The sequence below is a fragment of the Quercus lobata genome, chromosome 4, assembly GCF_001633185.2.
Source record: "Quercus lobata isolate SW786 chromosome 4, ValleyOak3.0 Primary Assembly, whole genome shotgun sequence".
Lineage (NCBI taxonomy): Eukaryota > Viridiplantae > Streptophyta > Magnoliopsida > Fagales > Fagaceae > Quercus > Quercus lobata.
In genome coordinates this window covers 57,654,104-57,674,685 of record NC_044907.1, presented here as the reverse complement: position 1 = coordinate 57,674,685, position 20,582 = coordinate 57,654,104, and the positions used below count along the sequence as shown (strand labels likewise).

Genomic DNA, 20,582 nt, shown 5'->3' with positions numbered 1-20,582 from the left:
TCGATACTGACTTACCCACTATCATTCATAGTAGGGGTTGGGAGTCCCTTTGTGACATCTCAGTCAGTTGTCCCTCCATGATTATATAGGAGTTTTACTCTAATATGCACGGATTTGAGTCTTCCATACCTCGCTTTCTCACTTCTATTCGAGGTATACGTATAGTAGTCACTCCAGAGCTTATCTCTAATATGCTACATGTCTCACATCCTGATTACCCCGGCTATCCTCATCTGCGGATTGTGTCCAAAGACGAACTCATATCTCTCTTATGTGAGACACCTTCATCTTGGGGTGACCGTCAAAACACCCCTTGCTTGAGCTTTGCAAAAGGTCCGAGGTTTCTGAATATGGTGATGACATTTGTTTTACATTGCTTGTCTCACTATAATTCGATTACTGAGCCTCGTGCTCGATTTTTGTTATCCCTCCTTGAGGGGCTTACCATAGATTTTTCCTCTCACTTCATACTCTCCCTTGTAGATGTTTATAAGGATATGACGACCAATGATAAGCTTATTTTCCCTTCTACTATCACAAGGATCATTCGCCATGCGTCTGTCTCCTATCCTAAGTCTGCTCACTTCTCTATCATGGGTGCCATCAGCAACGCGTCCGTTAGACGGAGCGAGGCCAAACTTTGACTAAAGCGACCACAGACTGAGACGACGACTCCTCCAGCCTCTTTCACTCCTTCTATCTCCGTACCTTTTACTTCCACAGGTGGTGTGACCCTCGAGGTGGTCATGGCATAGCTTCAGTGCATGGATGCTCGCCTTGACACTCTCAGTGATGAGTTGTGTCAGGTGAACACCCATGTCAGTTGTATTACACGATAACAGGCTCACCTTGGTGGCTTCGTAAAGTCTCCCTCTCCTTTTCTAAAGGCATCTGAGATGATGATGAGGATAAGGATGCCTCTTCCGGTGATGAGGAGATGACTGCTTCTCAATGACTTGCCCTTTGTCATTCGTGACAAAAAAGGGATGTAGTTTTGGGTATGAGAGTAGTCATGTTCTTAGAGGGAGAGTTAGTATAGAAGATTTTTTGTTAAGGGGAGTGCTTTTTTGTTTATGAGGGATGTAGTGAGGACATTTTGTATCTTTTTCTTTTCTTTATCTTTTAGATACTTTGTTCTTGTACATTGGTCTTGTGACCACTTAGTGATAGTAAACCTTGTATTCATTTTATATATATATATATATATATATATATTTGACGAGGTTGTCATTACATTTTCACCTATCTTTCCATGTGTTGTTTCTTTTCTCTCTTTATGCACATGCTTCTTATTTAGTGTATGCAATCTTCTATTTCTATTTCACACTTAGATGCTGTTACGAGTTTTGTTTAAAGTGTTTCAGAACTAAAAGTTGTCAAAGTCTTCCATGCCATGAACTCTCTTCTTGCAAAGTTTTTAAGAGTTTGTTTTAGGGTAGATTTTATTGTATTCAACAAGTAAATATGAGTTGAGTGATTTATGACTTCTCTCATATTTTATTTGTTTGTTGTGATTTTGTCATGGATTGCCAAAGGGGGAGATTGTTAGGACATATATGGATCATGTTAAGAAAATATGTCATTTAGAATTGGAGAATTGGGTAGATCTAAGATGTGTTTAATATTTCAAGAAACAAAAGATAAAGTATTGAACCCATGCAAATCTGTCCAAGAATCAAGTGAAGAAGTGTTGTGTTTTAAATATCGACAGATGTATCTATTGAGATTTAAGATGTGAAGGTTAGATAAGCTCGACAACTATATCTATCGAGAATTATGAAAATCAATTTTTCAGAACTATTTTTCACGCATATTCAAGCTATGTTTTTAGGTTTTCTTTTCTCACAACCCTAGACATATATAAGAATTATTTTAAGGGCTGTCTCAGATGATGAAACTTGATGCAAAGTTTTTATGTAGGAATATTGTGATTGGAGACAATTTGCCCTAGTTCATCTTTCTCTTGAAGAAGTTACTACATTTGTATGCCATAGGGTTTTGTGACCAAAGATCTTCTTGATCTTCATCGTGTGGATGATCTAAAGAACTTTGCAGTCAACATCCTTCTCAAGTCGGTGTGTTATTCACATACTGGGATTTATGCATCGATTAATTAGTCACGTACTTAGAGTCGTGCATTGAAAAGAGAGATTTTCATTACATTACAAGTCCAATTGTATATTGGGGTAAGGGTTCAATTATAGGTTAGTATAAGGTACTGGGATTCCTTTACTTGTAACCGCTTGTTTTGATAATAGTGAATTCTCGGGAGTGGTGACCTTAAATTCACCCCATGGAGTTTTGTCTCGGTAGTTTTCCCCATTTGAAACAAATCACCTGTGTCAAATTTATTTTCTATTGCATCTAACTTACTTGGTGATTTGCTTGTGCTACCACGCTTATTGTATGTAATTGAATCTAATTAATTTCACTTGACTAATTAATTGGTTAATTTACCATAAGGGGTCAATACATTTTTGGCTTATCACGCTAATCTATAAAAGAAGCAAGTGTTATTATCTCCCTCCTTCACATATAGAACACGGGACTTTTGTCTCCAAAAAGACTCTTCCAAAGCAACTAACATTTCAATCTCACCTTTAACTTGTGTTCAGAGGGATTGTTCCTCATGTGAAAGTCCCAGCAATTCTTCCTTAGCATTAATTCAGAAAATAAACACTTCTTCCTAAAAGAAAAATCTCCAAATTCCTCCTTATTCTGCTTCTTTAGGTATTCTTTAAAATCCTTTCATTTCTAAGCCAAAACAAAACTTGGAGTGCCCATAAAGTGATACCCATCCTACCATTGTTTAACTCTCTCAATAAAACCCTCAACTTTAAGCCACATATTCTCAAACTTAAAAGCACAGTGACCCTTACCAACATACCAACTTCCACCAAAAGTAGAAAATGATCAGAAATAACATGAGGAAGCACCCTTTGAGACACATTCCCAAAAAGATCCACCTAATTCACATACACCAACGTCCTGTCAATACGGGACATAGATTGCAGCACAGCATCCCTAAACCAGGTAAAAAAAGCCCTATTTAATGGTAAATACATTAGATAATTATTCTCAATAAAGTTTGAGAAAGCAAACATGGTTGGGCTAAAAGACTCACAACCAAGCCTCTCGCATGGATATCTAATAATATTAAAATCACCAAATAAGAAACAAGTCGTGGTCCACCGAACACGCACCCTAGACAACTCCTCCCACAAAACAGCCCTATGATGATCAACATTGGGGCCATATATACCAATACAAACCCATTTGAATCCATCCAATACTCCTATAAGAAGTACACTAATAAAGAACTAACCAACAGAACATTAATTTTCTCAACCACCTATTTATCCCAAATCAGCAAAACCCCTTCAGATGTTTGAACTGCATCCAATACAGCCTAATCAATAAAGGGACTACCCCATAAGCTCCGTACAATAGTAGAATTCAAAGAAGAAAGTCTAGTTTCCTAGAGTCATACAATATCACATCGCCATTCCTTAAGAAGATTCTTGCAAACCTCCCTCTTTTAAGGGTTATTTAATCCCCCTAACTTTCCAAGATAAGGGTTATTTAATCCCCCTAACTTTCCAAGAAAGAAGTCTTAAAGTCATTTACAACTACCAATTGCCCCCAAACCATTCAACGAACCTCTATTCCGAGAATAAGTCCCATCATAATTTACTATAAATAACAAACCCCAAAGTTCCCTAAGACTTTTCTGTCTAAATTTAACAGGTCTCTAATTACATCCGTCATTAGCAACCTCAAGACATTCCGTTCTAGTAAACGAAATAAAGCCACATGTTGAGCTTCATGTCTTACAATGGGAAAACCCACCATTTTGCAGAAACTATTCATCATTGTAGACACCCATTTCTAATGTTCCACCTTTGTTGCTTCAAACTCACTCTCTTCAACCACCATGTTCATCACCATATCCTTGGCTACCCTAGGATCCCACTGAGACAACGGAGCACACTCTAGAGGACCACTCTCGTTCTCTCCACTACCAGACTCTCTGATGTCAACCCCACTTTGTCCCCATGGAAGATACAGAAGCTCAAACTCACAAATTTGTAGTCCATCTGCATTCTCAGCATCCAACACCATCATACCTGTTTGGGAGGCACACCCCTCTTTATCACTCACACGAGGGTCTTCCGTAAAAACTTTCTCCTCCTCCTCAGAACAAGGATCCCCCTCCCTAACAAATTGGTCAAGGGAGAAAAACAATTCGAAGCCTCCCACTAATAACGATAAAGGAGATTGCCACTCACTGAAATGATTTCCGACGTCGACATCGCTGGATTTGAGCCTTTACCCATAACTTTGAGCTTCCTAGGACTATGCGAATCCTCTGTGATCCTTATATCATCCCTAAACTGCCTCTCGACCTCCCTATCGGGATGAGTAGCCACCGAGATGGGGGCAAGAAGCTCCGCTACTTAACAGGAGTTGAGAACCGTCGATTTAAGCCTCATCGAAGCTGTAGAAACCACCATCGGAGACTCCGCCGCCGCCCTAGGTAACCTCAAGGTCTCACCCGACCCACTCATGCCCTAATTGCAGAGAAATCTCTTGCTTAACCCACTCGGATAGGAATTCAAGAGCCTGTTTGGCTAACAAAATTTGATCACTCAATTTCCGTCACTCAATTTCCATCACTCATCACTCATCACTTATCACTCAATTTTTCACATCTATTTGCCTTCATCACTCAGTTTCCATCACTCACTATTTTTCACACTATTTGGGGGGCCCACGCCTGTCACGGTGCAGTTTTTTTTTTTTTTTTCAGTACCCAGAAACCCGAACCCAGTGAAAAAAAAAAAAAAAAAAAAAAAAAAAAAAAAAAAAAACACCCAGTGAAGAAGACCGAACCCAATGAAAAAAAAAAAAAAAAAAAAAAAAAAAAAAAAAAACCCAGTGAAGACCGAACCTAGTGAAGAAGAAGAAGAAGAAAAAAAAAAAAAAAACCTAGTGAAGACCGAACTAGTGAGAAAGAAGAAGAAAAAAAAAAGTCAGTTGGTCAAAAGTTGCTACTGAGTGGGTCCCTCATGTGTGTTTAATTACAAAAATGTCATTGACTTATGAGTTATGGAAACTGAAAACAGCCAAAAGGTGTTTTCAGTTTCCATAACTCATAACTCAAAAATCAGATAATTGAGTGATGGAAACAAAAAATTGGAAACTGAGTTATGGCTTGCCAAACAAACTTTTTTTTGAGAATTGAGATAGGTCCCATCATTTTTGAGAATTGAGTGATGAGAATTGCCAATCCAAACAGCCCCCAAGTCTTCCTCTGAATGTGCTTTTCCTTTTAAGTTAGCCAATTGGGCTTGGGCTTGGTTAACCACAGGCCCAACTTTTTTAGGCCTTTGTAACTTGTTTAGGTCCATCCAAGAGAAATTTAGCAAGAAATAGAATTATATTGGGCTTAGAATTAAAATTATTTGTATTAGTTGAAAAAAATGATGCATGATAATGCACTACTCCTAGTAAGTTAGAAATATTCCTTAAGAGTTCTAAAGGGTTGGTGATCATGAAACTCTTTATTATTTAAATTATTCTCATCACCATGATTACTCTCTAAATCTGCCATGATGTCAAGTGTGAATGATTATGTGAATCAAATAAATTGCCAAACAAATTATTTGACTCAATCCTAACCAAGTAATTATGACTATCACGACATCAAATATGCATGCGCTACTTAAGCAAGAAAGAAAAAGAAAAAAAACCAACACCTAGAACAATAAAAATAAAAATAAAAACTAAATTACATAAAAAAATAAAATAAAAGAATTGGATAGATATTACAAAATTTGTGAAGAAGTCTCAATATCAAAAACCTCCCCAAACACAATGGAACACTTACGAAGTAATATCTCACCAAGTTCAAGGTCAAATCCACAGGGAAAATGGAGTTGATTAGCAAACCATAAAATCTTTTTCTTAGAAGTGGTGATATGGCTAATCACTCGTTTTCCACAAATGGCACCAACTGATAATGCACAAAAATCGTCAATGAGTTGATGGCTCTTGATGACACTGATGGACACCTGTAGAATAAGAAGAAAAGAACCAAACAGAAGGTACCGGTGGCCAAAGACCCTCCAAATGATAAGTTAGTGAATGAGAAATCTCTAAGAACTTTATAGTGAGAGAGCTAGGGATTTTCTGCGTACCTAAGAAATAAGGAGAACTGTCACTTATATAGTGGTGGGGAAGAGCCCTAGATCCAGAGAATAAGGGGATTTTTCTTATTTGGAGAAGGTGGAATTAATGCTATCGAGATCTTGGGGATACTCTCTATTCTGGGAGGTGAAAATCATGTGATAGGGTCTTTGTGCGTGATACGCAAGATGTTTCCATATATGTGTGTACTTGTGGACCAAGTGAGGCCACATAGAACCCGTCAATCTTTCTATCCATTGGTTAGGGGTCTTTCATTGATTAGGGATCCCTCGTCGGTCTGTCAAGGAGATGCACCCATCAGCTTTATCGTTGGTCCATCCGTATGGCCATCAGCTCTCTAAGGAACCCATCGATTTTTATAGGACCTACGGGTCCATAGGTATCGCCAATCTTTTCCTTTAAGGGCTTTGTTTGTTTATGGATCTCAATTTTCTTGCCCAAAAATACCCTTATCAACCATTAAGAAAGAGGGCTTTGAAATCCATTAACCTCCTAGCAAAACAAGCTACATAATCATAAACACCCCCACGGTCTAACCCTAGTGGGAACTAGAGAGACAAAAGCTACCACATTTATTGCCATGCTCACAAAAATATTTTGGACCAAAGAGCTTAGGCATACCAGAATAAGGGATTATTGTGACCAAGAGTTTGTCAAACTAAAGGAGGTCTAGAGACTTTGAGAATCGTAATGAGGAAGAACTCACGAGTAACTAGGAAGGAGTTCATGCTCCCCCAAAAAATTTGTTGGGAATGCATTTGGGTTTTAGGTTCCTTAAGGGAATTCAAGTGGATTCTTGAGATTTGGATGCTAGAGTTTAGAATTGGAGAGCCTTAGAGGTTTGGGTATGGCTTGGGAATTGGATGATTGTGTGTTTGATGATAATTCTTGAACTGGAAATAAATTGGCAAGGGATTTAGTTGATGGGTTGCATGTAAATGATGATGAATTTAGTGAGTTATGCTTATTTCAAGAGAGTCATTATCTTTAAGAATGAGACATCAACTGAGCCTCTCACTCCAAGAAATACTAAAAAGAAACCAGTCTTGTTGATATCGAGGAAAATAAGGAGGTTTGTACCTGAATTAAATTTGAATTTAATGGACTATATTTTCACTAGGGCCATAATAAAATTAAATAATGTCGATCATGTTAGATTAAATGAATAAATTCATCTTTTTCTAATAGTTTAAGCATCTGAGAGAATCAGTAATTTAATATGATATCAAAACAAGAGGTCTTGGTTTAATCCCCTATCTCCGCCTCACCTCCCATATAAATTTCCACATATTGAACCCCCACTCAATGGCAGCTAAGGTGCCCACACGTGAAAGGGAGTGTTAGATCAAATGAACAAACTCAATTAAAATTTCTTTAGGTTGTGTTTGGATGGCAACATTTGGATTTGGATTTAGGTTTGAAATGCCTTGATTTAAAATCCATTAATTCCTTGTTTGGGTCTTTTTAAATAATGAACGATTTGGAATTCACCATTTGAAATTTTATTGTTTAGATACCTAGATTTGGGTTTGGATTTGGATTTAAGGTCAATAAAATATATTTTTAATTATTTTCTTTTTAATCCTTCTACATTTTAATTTTAGTAACAATTTAATAAATACGTAAGGTAATGAAAAAGCCATTGATAATTCAATTGTCAAGATGAAATGTCTGGACAACTATTGACAACTAAAATGTTCTATATCAACATAGAGAGAGAACCCAAATGCATGGGTTTTTTCACAAAATATAAAATCTTCAACTAAAAAAATATTCTAAAGTTCTTAATAATTAAAAGTGAGGAACTAGTATCTACAACAATTTAAGTTAATGGATCTTTCCTACTCCTTTTTCTTTGGTGAGGCTCAGCTGCAAAACTTGTTGATAACGAATGTTGACATGGTTGTACAATGCGAGAATTCACCTCATTTTCTCCTTCCTTGGCCATAACTTCAACAACATCATCCATATGTGCTACACCAATATCAGTAGCTCTATCCCTCCTACATAAGATCTTAATGTCTTCCCAATTGTCAATAACTATGTTTATATAAGCACCCACTTTTGCATTTTTCTAAAGTAAAAAATAAAAAAATAAAAAGACATGCAATCATGAATTAATATAATTAAACAAAACTATTGAAATCTATTAATTTATAATAACAAATCCCAACAACCAGAAAATTAATCCCAAACCGTCAATAAAACCCAGCCAAGAGCTCACTTAAACCCCACCTGCAAACCCAGCTCTAAAACACCACCAAAAACCACAAAACATTCCTATAAATTACAGAAAACTCTACCAAAAAACCTCACAGAGACCCTCAAATTATACCAGAAAAATACCTAGAAACAGCCCTAAAACCCACTGAAAAAACCTAGAAAACAAGCCCAGAAGAATCTCCAAAAAATCTCTGCCTAAACAGAACCAGAAAAATCCCTCTATTAACCCCGAAAATCAATCCCAAAATCTACACTCTCAACCCAACTGCAACAACCACAAGAATAGGGAGGAAGCAGTAAAAACAAAGAGAACAAAGCTAATTGGCAACTAAACAAAGGAACAGAGAGGCTCCTCACTCCATTCATCCCATTTCTCAAATCCATGTAATTGCAACTACAAAGGCAACTGATCCAAAAAGCAACTTAAATCTCTTCTACATATAACCCAAGAGGAAGTATTTGGTTGCCAGAATACAGGAAAGAAAACCATTTACTTGCAGACATAAACCTTGAAAGTATTGAATGTTCTTTTTGAGTCTTTTAAAAACAGAGCCATATTCAATTAACTTCCAAATGTGTGTGCTTATATAGCATGTCAACAAGTAAATGTAATTTTTCCAATAATGACACTATTTAAATAGCAAAATATACACAATGGAAGCTAATAAAAGCTCACAAATTTATTCCATAAAAGCTAAACAAACTTTGAAAGCTCAAAAATGTGTTGAAAACACAAGAGCTTGTTTAGACTCCCAATTCAAATTACGGCTTGGTTGATTTTACACTAACTTAATACTAAGTGCAGAATAGTGTAAACGCAAACAAACAAACAAGAGAGCTACTCTAATCCATATTTAAAGCAACACAGTAGTAAAATGAAATGAACAAGAGTAGGGAAGAGAGATGCAAACAGAGATAAAACCGAGACGTGTTATTGAAGAGGAAACTGAAGAACTCAGCGAAAAACCTCTCCACCGCCCTCTAAGCGGAAATCGATCCACTAGATAATCAGTTGGGATACATAGGTAAGCAAGAGACCCTCCAAGCCTAATCTACCCTCTGTACCTAAGCCCTCCAAGCTCCTACTCCAACAAGGCTTCTCAGAACCGTGTCTTGTCCAGCTCTCCAGATCCCGCAACAAGCTCCATGTTGCATCTACCATCCTTGGTCTTCCAATGTTTCCCAGCAGCACCAAAACCTCACTGGACACTCTCAAAAGGTGTGGTAAGTGTTTGGGCTATTGACCTGTCAATGGTATGGAAATGGAGAGGTAAGAGATGAGGAAATCCCACAAACAAAGGTGTAGAGAATTGTTGGTATAATAATTTCTAACTCTCAAGTGTTTTAGCTAGGGTTTTCTCTCAGAAACTCTCTATCACATTTGTGGGTAATATGGGTATATATAATGAGGGTATAGAAAGTGTGTATCAGGCAGTACAGACTGGCAGAACAGAATGTCTCGCGGGTGTCTCGCGGGAAGGCCTTACCCGCGAGATATTCGCGAGACACAGCTGTCTCCATCTGTACAGACTCTTCGCATTCCAATCATGTGCAAGGCATATGCTTCACTTCGCGGGAAGCTTAGTCGCGAGACACCCGCGAGAATTCTTCTGGCTTCACTTGCTTGAGTCTTCACACTCTCTCTCTCTAACACACAACCCTTACAATTACATCCCACAACAAATACAGGGTACACGAGATTGAATAAAATTACAATCAAATTTGACACGGAATAAAAGCCAACAAAATACATATTTGTAAATCACAACTTTACAAACTTCATAGGAATTAGTGCAACGGACAACATATTAAATTATTAATTGAATATAAAAACTCATGAAATGGGAACCATTAATAGTTTCAATTTGTCAAGAGATTGAACTGTGATCTCCAATGAGTGCCACTAACATAAAAAATCAACTCAATAGTACAACCAATAAAGCACTGTGATGAGAAACATAAATAAAAGTCACCCTTCACCACCTTCAACAGTTTCATTAATTAGATGAAGGAATTTAGCCTCATGCTCTTGAATTAATCTCAGAAGTTGGGATTTTTTCTCTCCCCAGCTCTTGAAGCATAGGCTAAAACAAAAAGAAAAATATAACAAGTCCTTAAACAAAGGGAGAAATTAAATCACAGCCACCAAATGCATTTTGATTTCCAAGGGCTCTCTACCATCCAAAGTTAGAAAGGAATTTTCAATTGCACCCAATAAATTATCCTTAGAAGAAACCTGTTATATTTTTTAACATTGCCTCACTCAATGCTTAGAGCAAAAGTACTACATACACAACTAGTTGTTGACTTATGACCCAAATCCTTTTCTCCATTTCAGTTAAACACATTTAATGACAGCATTAACATTCTTCAACAACTTTCTACTTTCCAAGCAGTACAAACCAAAGTAAGAGGGCTTCAAAGATCATAGTATCTTCTGCTTTTTCTTCACAACTCATAGATAGATTGAGGCATTTCATCAAACAAGTAATTTGCATTTCAAACCCACAAATGAAAACAGAAATATACAAATCACATAAAATACTATAAAACAAAACCCACAAAAAAAAAAAAAATCAAATGAAACCCAGATAAACCCACAAAAAAATAAAATGAAACCCACAGTAAAACCTGAACAGTTGAGAAATGAAGAGGTTAAAGAGGAAGAGAAGAGATAAGAGAAACAAACCTGAACGGTGTTGCCACCAGAAAGAAAGAGAAGAAGAAGAAGCTTGTCACGAGTCGAGGAAGAGATAGATAGAGAGGAAGAAGCTTGTCGCGTGCGTGAGAGAATTTCAGAAATTCCACCATGATTGAGGGATTTTAAATCCATGGATTTGGGCTATCAAAATGCGTTGTTCCCAAAAAAAATTTTGGGGGAGCATGAACTCCTTCCCAGTTACTCGTGGCAAGGGGGAGTTCTTCCTCATTACGATTTTCAAAGTCTCTAGACCTCCTTCTTCAGTTTGACAAACTCTTGGTCACAATAATCCCTTATTTTGGTACGCCTAAGCTCTTTGGTCCAAAATATTTTTGTGATCATGGCAGTAAATGTGGTAGCTTTTATCTCTCTAGTTCCCACTAGGGTTGGACTGTGGCAGTGTTTATGATTATATATCTTGTTTTGTTGGGAGGTCAATGGATTTCAAAGCACACCTCTTTCTTTTAATGGTGATTGCTAAAACTCTATTATCCCTTGCCATTGGTGTCATTATCAGGGAATTCTAACCTTTTACTCCTATTTTTCAAAATATTTGGCAATATGCTCTTGTTTCCAAACTATTTAGGTTCGTGCCCTTGTTTTGAAACTTGATTTTCTCAAAATCAAGTTTCAATGAAGAACTCGATTGGTTTAAAATCGAGTTATGCCCGATCAAACTTATAAAAAAAAAATTGAATGAAACCCGAGTTCATAAAGCTCGAGTTCCCTTTAAACGCCACTATAGCACGATCTGAACGCAGCTATAGGTTTTGGGCTGATCAAATTTAAAATTTAAAAAAAAAATGCATGGAACTCGAATTCCATTTAAAACGCTGCTATAGGTGTTCCTGAATGCAGCTATAGGTTTGGGCTGATCAAACTAAAAAAATATAAAAAATTTTAAATTTTTTTTTTTTAAAGTTTCATCATCCCATACTCGATTTTCTACCAATCGAGTTTTGAAACAGAGGCATGGACCTAAATAGTTTGGAAACATGGGCATATTACCAAATATTTTGAAAAATATGGGTAAAAGGCTAGAATTCCCATCATTATCATGGGGTAAGGGTTCCTAAACATTCCTATTGTTGGGACTCCTATATACGTGGGTGCTTGGGATGTTGTTCCACATGGGGGTGCCCCTAATTAATATGGTACTCATGACAATGCTATGTTGGAGCTTTTAATTTGCGCTTTCCCATAAACAACTCTAAATTAGTATTTGTTTGGGAATAATTTATCTATTTTTTTTGTCTAAAATTTTTTGTTGAAAGTGTTATAGATAAGTAAAAGTTAAATAGAATAAATACGTGACTTACATGAAACCTGCAAATAGTAGAAAAAAATAAACAATAAGCTGGCTTATAGTTGCATTCCAAATGGGCACTAGAGAAGCCTAAATAAAAAATGATTCAGTTTTATGGTCATGGATTTAGATCTTAGATCAATTGGGCTAGATCAACAGGGTTAAACTTATAACTTGTTTGGATGGAGGGGAGTAGAGTAGAGGGAGGGAGAGTAAGTTAAATTACCTTATTTAGATGTTTTTTGAAAGAGGAGGAGGAGGGATTTAGAGGGGTTCTAACTACTTCTAACCCCTCATTTTTAATTCCCCCAAATTGAAGAGATTTTGAGGAAGAGTAAAGCATAAAAATACTTGACCAAATGAATTACTAAATTTACCCTTACCATATTAACAAAATTACAAATTATGAAAAAGTTAATTATTCCTCTTCCCTTAATTTTAAAGACATCCAAACAAAATGGAGGATAACTATTCCCTCTACTCCCTCTACTTTCCATTCCCTCCAAACTTCCAAACATAGCATCAATTTGGAATAAACCTTCTTAACTCGACTCTTGGGCCCACCCAACTTGTACTTTGGTTGATTTCCCTCCATTCCACCACCGCTTATTATTCTTTAATTATCTTTGCATGTTCCAATCGATTGCCCAAATGCAATTTTAGATGACAAGAAACCTTCTATTGTTGCTTGATTGACTTTCATGAGTGGAAGTTGTCCAAACATTGGAATGTTTGTCTCACCTCACCCCTTGATGAAGCTGCAATCCCAATTGCACCTGTTGTTAAATTAATTGTGTCTTTATATCTTGTATATTATGGCATCATGTGGTAAACAGTATTTGTCTTTTTAGTAATTATTCTCTGCTAATTTTTTTTTTTAATTTTTTAGTTAGAGATATTCTCTTCTGCTTGTATCAAGTTAATCTATTTTCTTTTTAAATGGAGTCAATATTGCCTTAAATTCCTATAAAAAAAATTGCTGCCTTAAATTGAACTAGAGGTGAAAATTGCTACCATGTCTCACAATTTCCTACCAAATCCTATCCATGACATGGCAACCAAGGCCACATTATTGTTTCTTTTCTTAATGAATCAAGACTTTAGTAGAAAATGAATTACACACTATAAAAAGCTTCCTTCCTAATAACATCATCAAAATGGGAAGGACAACTATTCAACACAAGAGTCAAAAACAGGAAAGATACATTATTGTTGACATGGCATGACACCTCACAATTTACCATGTATACAAAAAATTTCATAACTTTTTTACCGTTAGTTAAGGTGGCAAATTGTTATTAATATTCACATTATTTCACCACTGATGCTATTTTATTGTATATCAATAACTTGAAACCTTTTCAGTTATGAAAAATTTGTAAAGAAAAAAAAGAAGTGTCTCTAGACTTATAGATTAGGAAGGCTAGTTATCTAGCGGAATGTACCATGTCAACAAAATTATCTAATCTTAGTTACTCATCAATGAAAAAAATTTGATTAAAAACGAGGATGAAGGCACGAAACCAAGATTTTATCTTTGAGTGACAAAAAAAATATATGAACTCAAATTTTTTGACCATTTTTGAATAATAAATATACCAAAATTTAAAACAAAACTAATAAAAGAAAATCAAAACTACATCAGTTAGTATAATTATGTTTTTTAAAAAAAAAAAAAATTTGTTCAGAACAATTTCATTTTCAATGTACCAAACAAAGAGTTTGTTAAAAAATATCTTCTATTTTTGTTGAAAAATCTAGATTTGACAATATTCATTACTAATAATTGCACACTGTACTTATAAAAAAAAAAATGCATACTATATAGTTTTGGTATAACCAGAAGAATAAGTACAACTGTACACAAACAAGTTGATAGGTTATTGCTTTATCCTAATCCATCTCACTAAATTGATAATTTAATTATTCTATTTTTTTTTTTTATACAAGATAGAATTCTACTCTAACCTAATCTAAGTGTATATGCGTGTGAAGCTCCCTCCTAGAGACTTGAATCCTAGCTCTTGCCCTCCACACTCCACAAGCACTTATACTTGTGGACTGATCATCGCACCAAATGTGTGCGGTTAATTCTTCTAATTGAGTCATAAGTTATTTGCACTCTAAGAAAATCACCAAACGCCACCATTTTAGTCACACCTATTGTTATTTGAATTGGGAAAAAAAAATGCCAAACACTTTAACACTAAAACAATGAAACCAGTAAAGCGTGGAAATTATTATTATTATTATTATCTTTGGGAGGGCGAGAGGTGATTATTTTATTTTTGGTTTCTTTGACCCTACTTTCAATGATATATATATATATATATATATATTGATGATCAACTTTCAACGATTTTTTCTTAGGAGGAGAGGCCATGTATAATTTTTGGACCGAAACTTTTAAGCTTTATTATAAATTTATATGTAGCATTAAAAAATATTATAGAATTTCGAGGGCCATGGCTCCCTTTCCCTTCAAAAAGCTCCGTCCCTGATTAAAAATCATAAGAAGCACCAACAATTTGTGTCTTTCCATCCACAATTAAGGCCATTTGAAATTAACACAAGACAACCAACTTATTTTAATATAGAGACTGAAATCCGAGGTGGAAGACCAAAATGGTACCTATTTTAAATACAAAACAACAGTTTTTGGACAACACATCACCGTTGTCAATTTTTAGATATTACCACATTTGTTTAAACAACTGTGTCCCATTAATCTGAACTTTCCCTGTGTCTTGGTCACAATCCACTTTTGTTAAAAAGCAAGCGTTGAGCTCATCACTTCTCCACCAACCCACACACACAAGGCAAACTTACCCCTCCTCACCCTCCTTTTTAAAATGGAAGTTAAATATAATATTTTTTAAACACAGTCGATGAACCCATCACTCGCTAAATGTTGCTAAATTGTGATTGATGTAATGTAAAAACACCTTCAGCCCATCACTCCCATCACTTTGAATGCATGAGTTCCAACTAATGTGTGTATTAAACCAGCAATGACTTAAAACACTAACACAAACATTGACCAAACTTGTTCTCGTATTTTAAAAAGGGGATATTTGCATAATAGCATAGTAAGGGAGGACAAAATAGTAAGTTAATACACGTTTGAAAGGTATTAGCAAACTAGCATCTCAAGTCTCTAAAACTCAATTTTATTAGTGAAAAACGCGGAAATCGAGTCTATGAGACTCGAGTTCCACAGAGAGAACAAGAAAAACAACGAAGAAGGAGAAGAAACCCAGCAGAATAAAGAAGAAGAAATCCATGAATATGAGGCTAATTCGTCGTCTCCAGCAATGCCTTCCTGGCGTCAGAGCTCGATATAGTCAGTCGCTTTATCCCCTTAGTCCCGAGCAAAGAAGAAGAAACCCACATGAAATTTTTTTCAAAAACCAAAAAAAAAAAAACAAAATAAAAAAAGCATCTCCAAAAAAAAAAAAAAAACCAACTTTAACAATGAAGTTGTGTGATCTCATCGAGTCTCCCAAATTGAGGTAAATGCTTTTCCATTACCATTTTCACTCTCTCCTCACATTTCAATTCTCAAATATCTTTTACTTTCTATATATATTTCCTTCCAGATCTCGCACTAAAAAATGAGCGCAAACACGATCCAACGACGGCGTTGAGTTGTCGGATTCCGAGCCGAACTTTTGCTTCCGGTGGCGTTGGTGCTCGGGATCGTTCTACCGTTAGAATTGCGTTTTTGGTTCTCGAATCCACCACAGCTTGCTATCTACTCTCAATAAATTCCAATGTCCCTTTTCTTAAGAACAAAACGAAGATGAAGCCCAATAGAAGAAGAACAAAACGAAGATGAAACCCAGTAAAAGAAGAACAGAATGAAGATGAAGAAAAAAAAGAAACCCAGGAAGATGAAGAAACCCAAAACAAAGAAATAGAGTTGAAGGGTATATGATAATGAAGGAACTCCAGTCTATAAGACTCGAGTTCCACGTAGATTTCACGTGGATAAATTTTGTTTGCCAGCTCTGGAACTCAAGCATTTAAGACTCGAGTTTTAAAAACTCGAGATGCTCTTTTTCCGTATTGTTTTGCAAAGTCACCGCTAACAAAATTGTTAAAAATTTAAGGCCAAATGGAAAAAATAAAAATAAAAAATAAATCATTTTAAAAGCATATACGGTACAAACTCATTGTTGATACAGCTAACAAGTACAAACTCTATACGGATTTAAGCTATCAAATTATAATATTCACTGGTTGAAAAACAAAAGTTTGCAATCCCACCTTGATCTACACAATTTTTTAAGTACGAAAATGAAAAATATTTTATAACTAGACACTTCAACATGGTAGCCCATCTCAAAATTCGTTACTTCTTACTTGGGGATTGCAGAGAGCCCCTCTGGGGAAGAGAACAAGTCCCAATTCGAAGATTTGATCTGGTAATAAATACTACAAAAATACTAAATCAGGAAATGAGATAACTATCTAGAAATTTCCCTTGGGGATGGAAAGAGATCATCTCCCATCCCTAAGAATATCTTCTTTTTTGGACACTATCCCTAAGAAGATCAGATGTGCCCATATTGGATACGAGGCCTTTTAATGAACATCAAATAAAATTTTAGCAACATTTGTAGAAAGCAGAAATTTTGGAAATCCCAAGGAGAAACATGCAGAAATGGTTCATTTAGAAAGGTTTGGCTTTCTTCTAGTATTTTTTTAACTTTTTTAACTGGAATCCCCTTTTGTTTCAACGAGAAATTGTCACATCATCCATTAACTAAATAAAAGGTAGAAATTAAAATCCACGACCACTTGCCAATGTATATTTAAAACAATTGGAGATGTCCAATTAAAAAAGTACTAAAAGTAAACCCCATTTAGAAAGACGACAACGACATAGATTAATTATCAATAAAAAGGAATCTCAAAGCCTTGTGGTATTTCTGAGACTGAATGCAAAGAATGATATTTCCCATAATCGTGAATGGAGCAGATTTATCTGCATTTACATTTTGTATAAACTTTTCAGAACACACATTTCATAATAACCAAATATAATTGCAAATGGAAACAAAAGAAAGCCATGGGAATGTAAGGCAAATTCATCAATACCACCACATAATTCCAAAGAGAAATGAATTAGGGAGCAATTTCAAGCCTGGGTTCAAAGCAAAATCCAGAAAACAGCTGAAGTGGGAACCTCTTTGTCACGGGGCACTTCAGTGACCATCTCCATTGCTTCTGGTTCATATCAAAGACAAGAAGTGCTGGAGCTCCATAGCTTTGGATGTATATGAGATCATCCGTACCACTGCTAGCAAAAACATCATCAAACTCCCCAAACCCTTGAAAATATTTATGAGGCATACGTGCTATCTCTTGCCACTCCCTACCATTTAGAAGCCAGATGCCAATCCCCTTGATTATGTCAGCTCGATCTTGTTTCCCAATTCCTCCCACCATCACCAGCTTCCCCTTCAGGTTCATCAGACGGCCACATGTAAGAGGACAAGGTACTGGAATAAAACTCCTATTCAACAAACTGTGGGAAAAACGGCTAGAGAGATTATATGCAATTAGGCCATGACGATTTTCTGGGGCACCATTCCCAGTTGAATAAATCAAAAAGTACAAAACCCCATCACAGATCACACTTTCATCACCACCTCTCCATCCACCGAAAACCTCTGTCAAAGGGGTTGTCCACATCCTTGTTTCTGAATCATAAATATGAATTGCGATATCCCATTGGAAAAAATTTCCAGGGACTTGCTTAGATTTCACTACTGTGATGGTATAAACATGTGATATCCCGTCCACTGAGATTGCAAGTGCACTGTAATCAGAAAATTTCAATCCTGGGGGCTCCACAAGCTTCCTGAAGCATTTGGTTATTGGGTTGCACACATATAGCTCACTTCTGCTGTCATTGTCCATGAAGCCAACCAATCCACACGATGAAGCAATGAAACAATCTGGCTTGATGTTAGGGAGTTCAAAGCCATACCACTTCCGAAGGGTGGGATCATAGGCATAACTGGTTGATTCATCACAGCTTGTAAACATAAAATACCATGGTTTTTGTGTAAGGACATGTGAAAAGTTCCATAAAAACCTGTTTGAGCTAACAATCTCATGCCATCTTTTACACACAGAACCTGCTCTGAATATGCTTGCAATGGGGAGATAGGCTAGGATCCGTTCCAACAGGTCATCAGGGAGGATCAAATCCACAGAAACTGCAGTAGCTTCTGTGTTGCCTTCATCATTAAGTTCGGAGAATGAATCAAACTCCCCAAACTCTCTGACTGTTTCATCAAGGCAATGGTTGATCCATGATGATTCTCCATCCATGACCAAGCAGCGTTAAGAGTAATAACCTACCTCAAGAAAAATAAATAAAATTATGTTACATAGGAAAATTAATCAGAGCCTCTTCTTGCCACTAAACAAGAAACACATTAAGAGATTATTAAAAGGAAACAGCATGCAAAATCAATGTCATGTCACAAAATGAGGAGAACAATAATAATTAAAAGAAGAAAAATAGAGATTTATCATATTAACAAGAAGCCTTTGCAAGCAAATACTAGTGTCAGGTTAATTCTTCAAAACCCTGTTCCCTCTTTCCTGTCTAGAGGATAAGATTTATAAATTTGATAGATGAATAAACACATCAATGGGCAACATAACAAAAATCAACTTTCAAATTAAATAGTCGAAGTTCTATAACAGAATCTTAGTACTACTATTTTAACCAAATTTCATTCACCTTCCATGTGTTTAAGATTAACAGGTTTCCCTAAGCCATTACAAGGAATTTATCTATACAACTCAAAAGCTAGGATTCCCCCTTATATATAATTGAGAGAATTTGAACCTCTCAATGCCTTCAATGTGAAGAACAAATGACAATAAATTGTTATAATTATTTAAAACATTCCAAGTAAACAAATACAAGGAATCAAGTAAGAAATGATGAGAAATACAATAAAACAAAATTTTCATATACGCTGACAAAATAATTAAGAATCATGACCAGGAGAAAATAACATCACAACTAATTAATTACATATGAGATTACAGGCATACCCAGAAAAGATAAATAAATAATAATAAATTGAAACAACTAAGCAGCTGGAAATGAGATCACAACCCCAGAAAGCAAAATATCATATAAAGGAAAGTAAGCAAAACATACATATCTGGGAAATAAAAACTACAATTAAAAACCGTTTAGGAACAACAAAAGCCAAAAATGCAAACCACTGATTTGTCACCAAAAATACAGGAAAAGCATCGAAAGACAAAGCAACAAAATGATATAGAAAGGAACATTCTAAAGCAAATTTCTTACAACAATGGGTCTGCCAATCGAAGAACAAGGTTTTTTTTTTTTCTCTCACTTTCACAGTACTCTTAATATCAAACCCTCATAAAGATCTATGATTTGAAATATTAAAATAAAGTTAGGTAGACAAAGGATTGGACCACAGAGACCTATCACTCAATTATCAAAACCCCACATAACAAAAATAGCAATAACTTGAATAACTAAGCCAATAACACGCAGACAGATCAGTGAAAATCACAGAAAATATATCAAAGAAACAAAAGCATAAAAAGGGAAAAAAAATTTAAAAAAAAACTAGTTTAAGAATAAACATAAAACCCATGAATAACATACCTTGTCTGAAACCTCCTTGACTGTCACTAACCAAATGGGTATGACTAGATTTGGACAAAGATCCCAGATTTAACAGCCATGAATCATAAATCAAGAAAAATAAGTTTCTTGATAGTATTTAATAAAGAGTAACCCACTATTGCCATAAAGCATTAAAGAAAAATAAGAGGAAATGGAACTGGCTATGCATAGGAAAAATTATCTTCAAATGGCACAGAAATAACAAATGGGTTCTCTAGATTTTGGGTGATAAACAGAGAGAGAGAGAGAGGGTGTAGCTGTGTGAGTAAGTGTGTTTTCTTCTTTGCCTTTTCGCTTCTTTTATGACGTAAACAAAAACGACAGGCAGAGAGTGAAGTAGGAAATACCGAAATAGGACTAGGGAGAGCGGTTTTTGTACAGAGGGTGGTCCTTTTTTTTTTTATTCTTTTCTTTTCTTTTCCTTTTTCTTTTTCTTTAAATTT

The 20,582-nt window shown here is 35.7% G+C and overlaps 1 protein-coding gene across 1 annotated transcript; it reads right to left on the bottom strand.

Moving 5' to 3' along the window:
* Positions 1-17,381: 17,381 nt before the first annotated feature.
* On the bottom strand, positions 17,382-20,478 carry LOC115987697 (F-box/kelch-repeat protein At3g61590). The gene is made up of 2 exons (XM_031111293.1): positions 20,119-20,478; positions 17,382-18,811 (listed from the first exon to the last, which is right to left on the bottom strand). Exon 2 carries the CDS (start codon positions 18,783-18,785, stop codon positions 17,571-17,573), a length of 1,215 nt encoding a protein of 404 aa, XP_030967153.1. The 5' UTR covers positions 18,786-18,811; positions 20,119-20,478; the 3' UTR covers positions 17,382-17,570.
* Positions 20,479-20,582: the final 104 nt, after the last annotated feature.

Coding starts and splice junctions, on each gene's coding strand:
- LOC115987697 (XM_031111293.1), bottom strand. CDS start 18,785: ATGGATGGAGAATCATCATGGATCAACCATTGCCTTGATGAAACAGTC.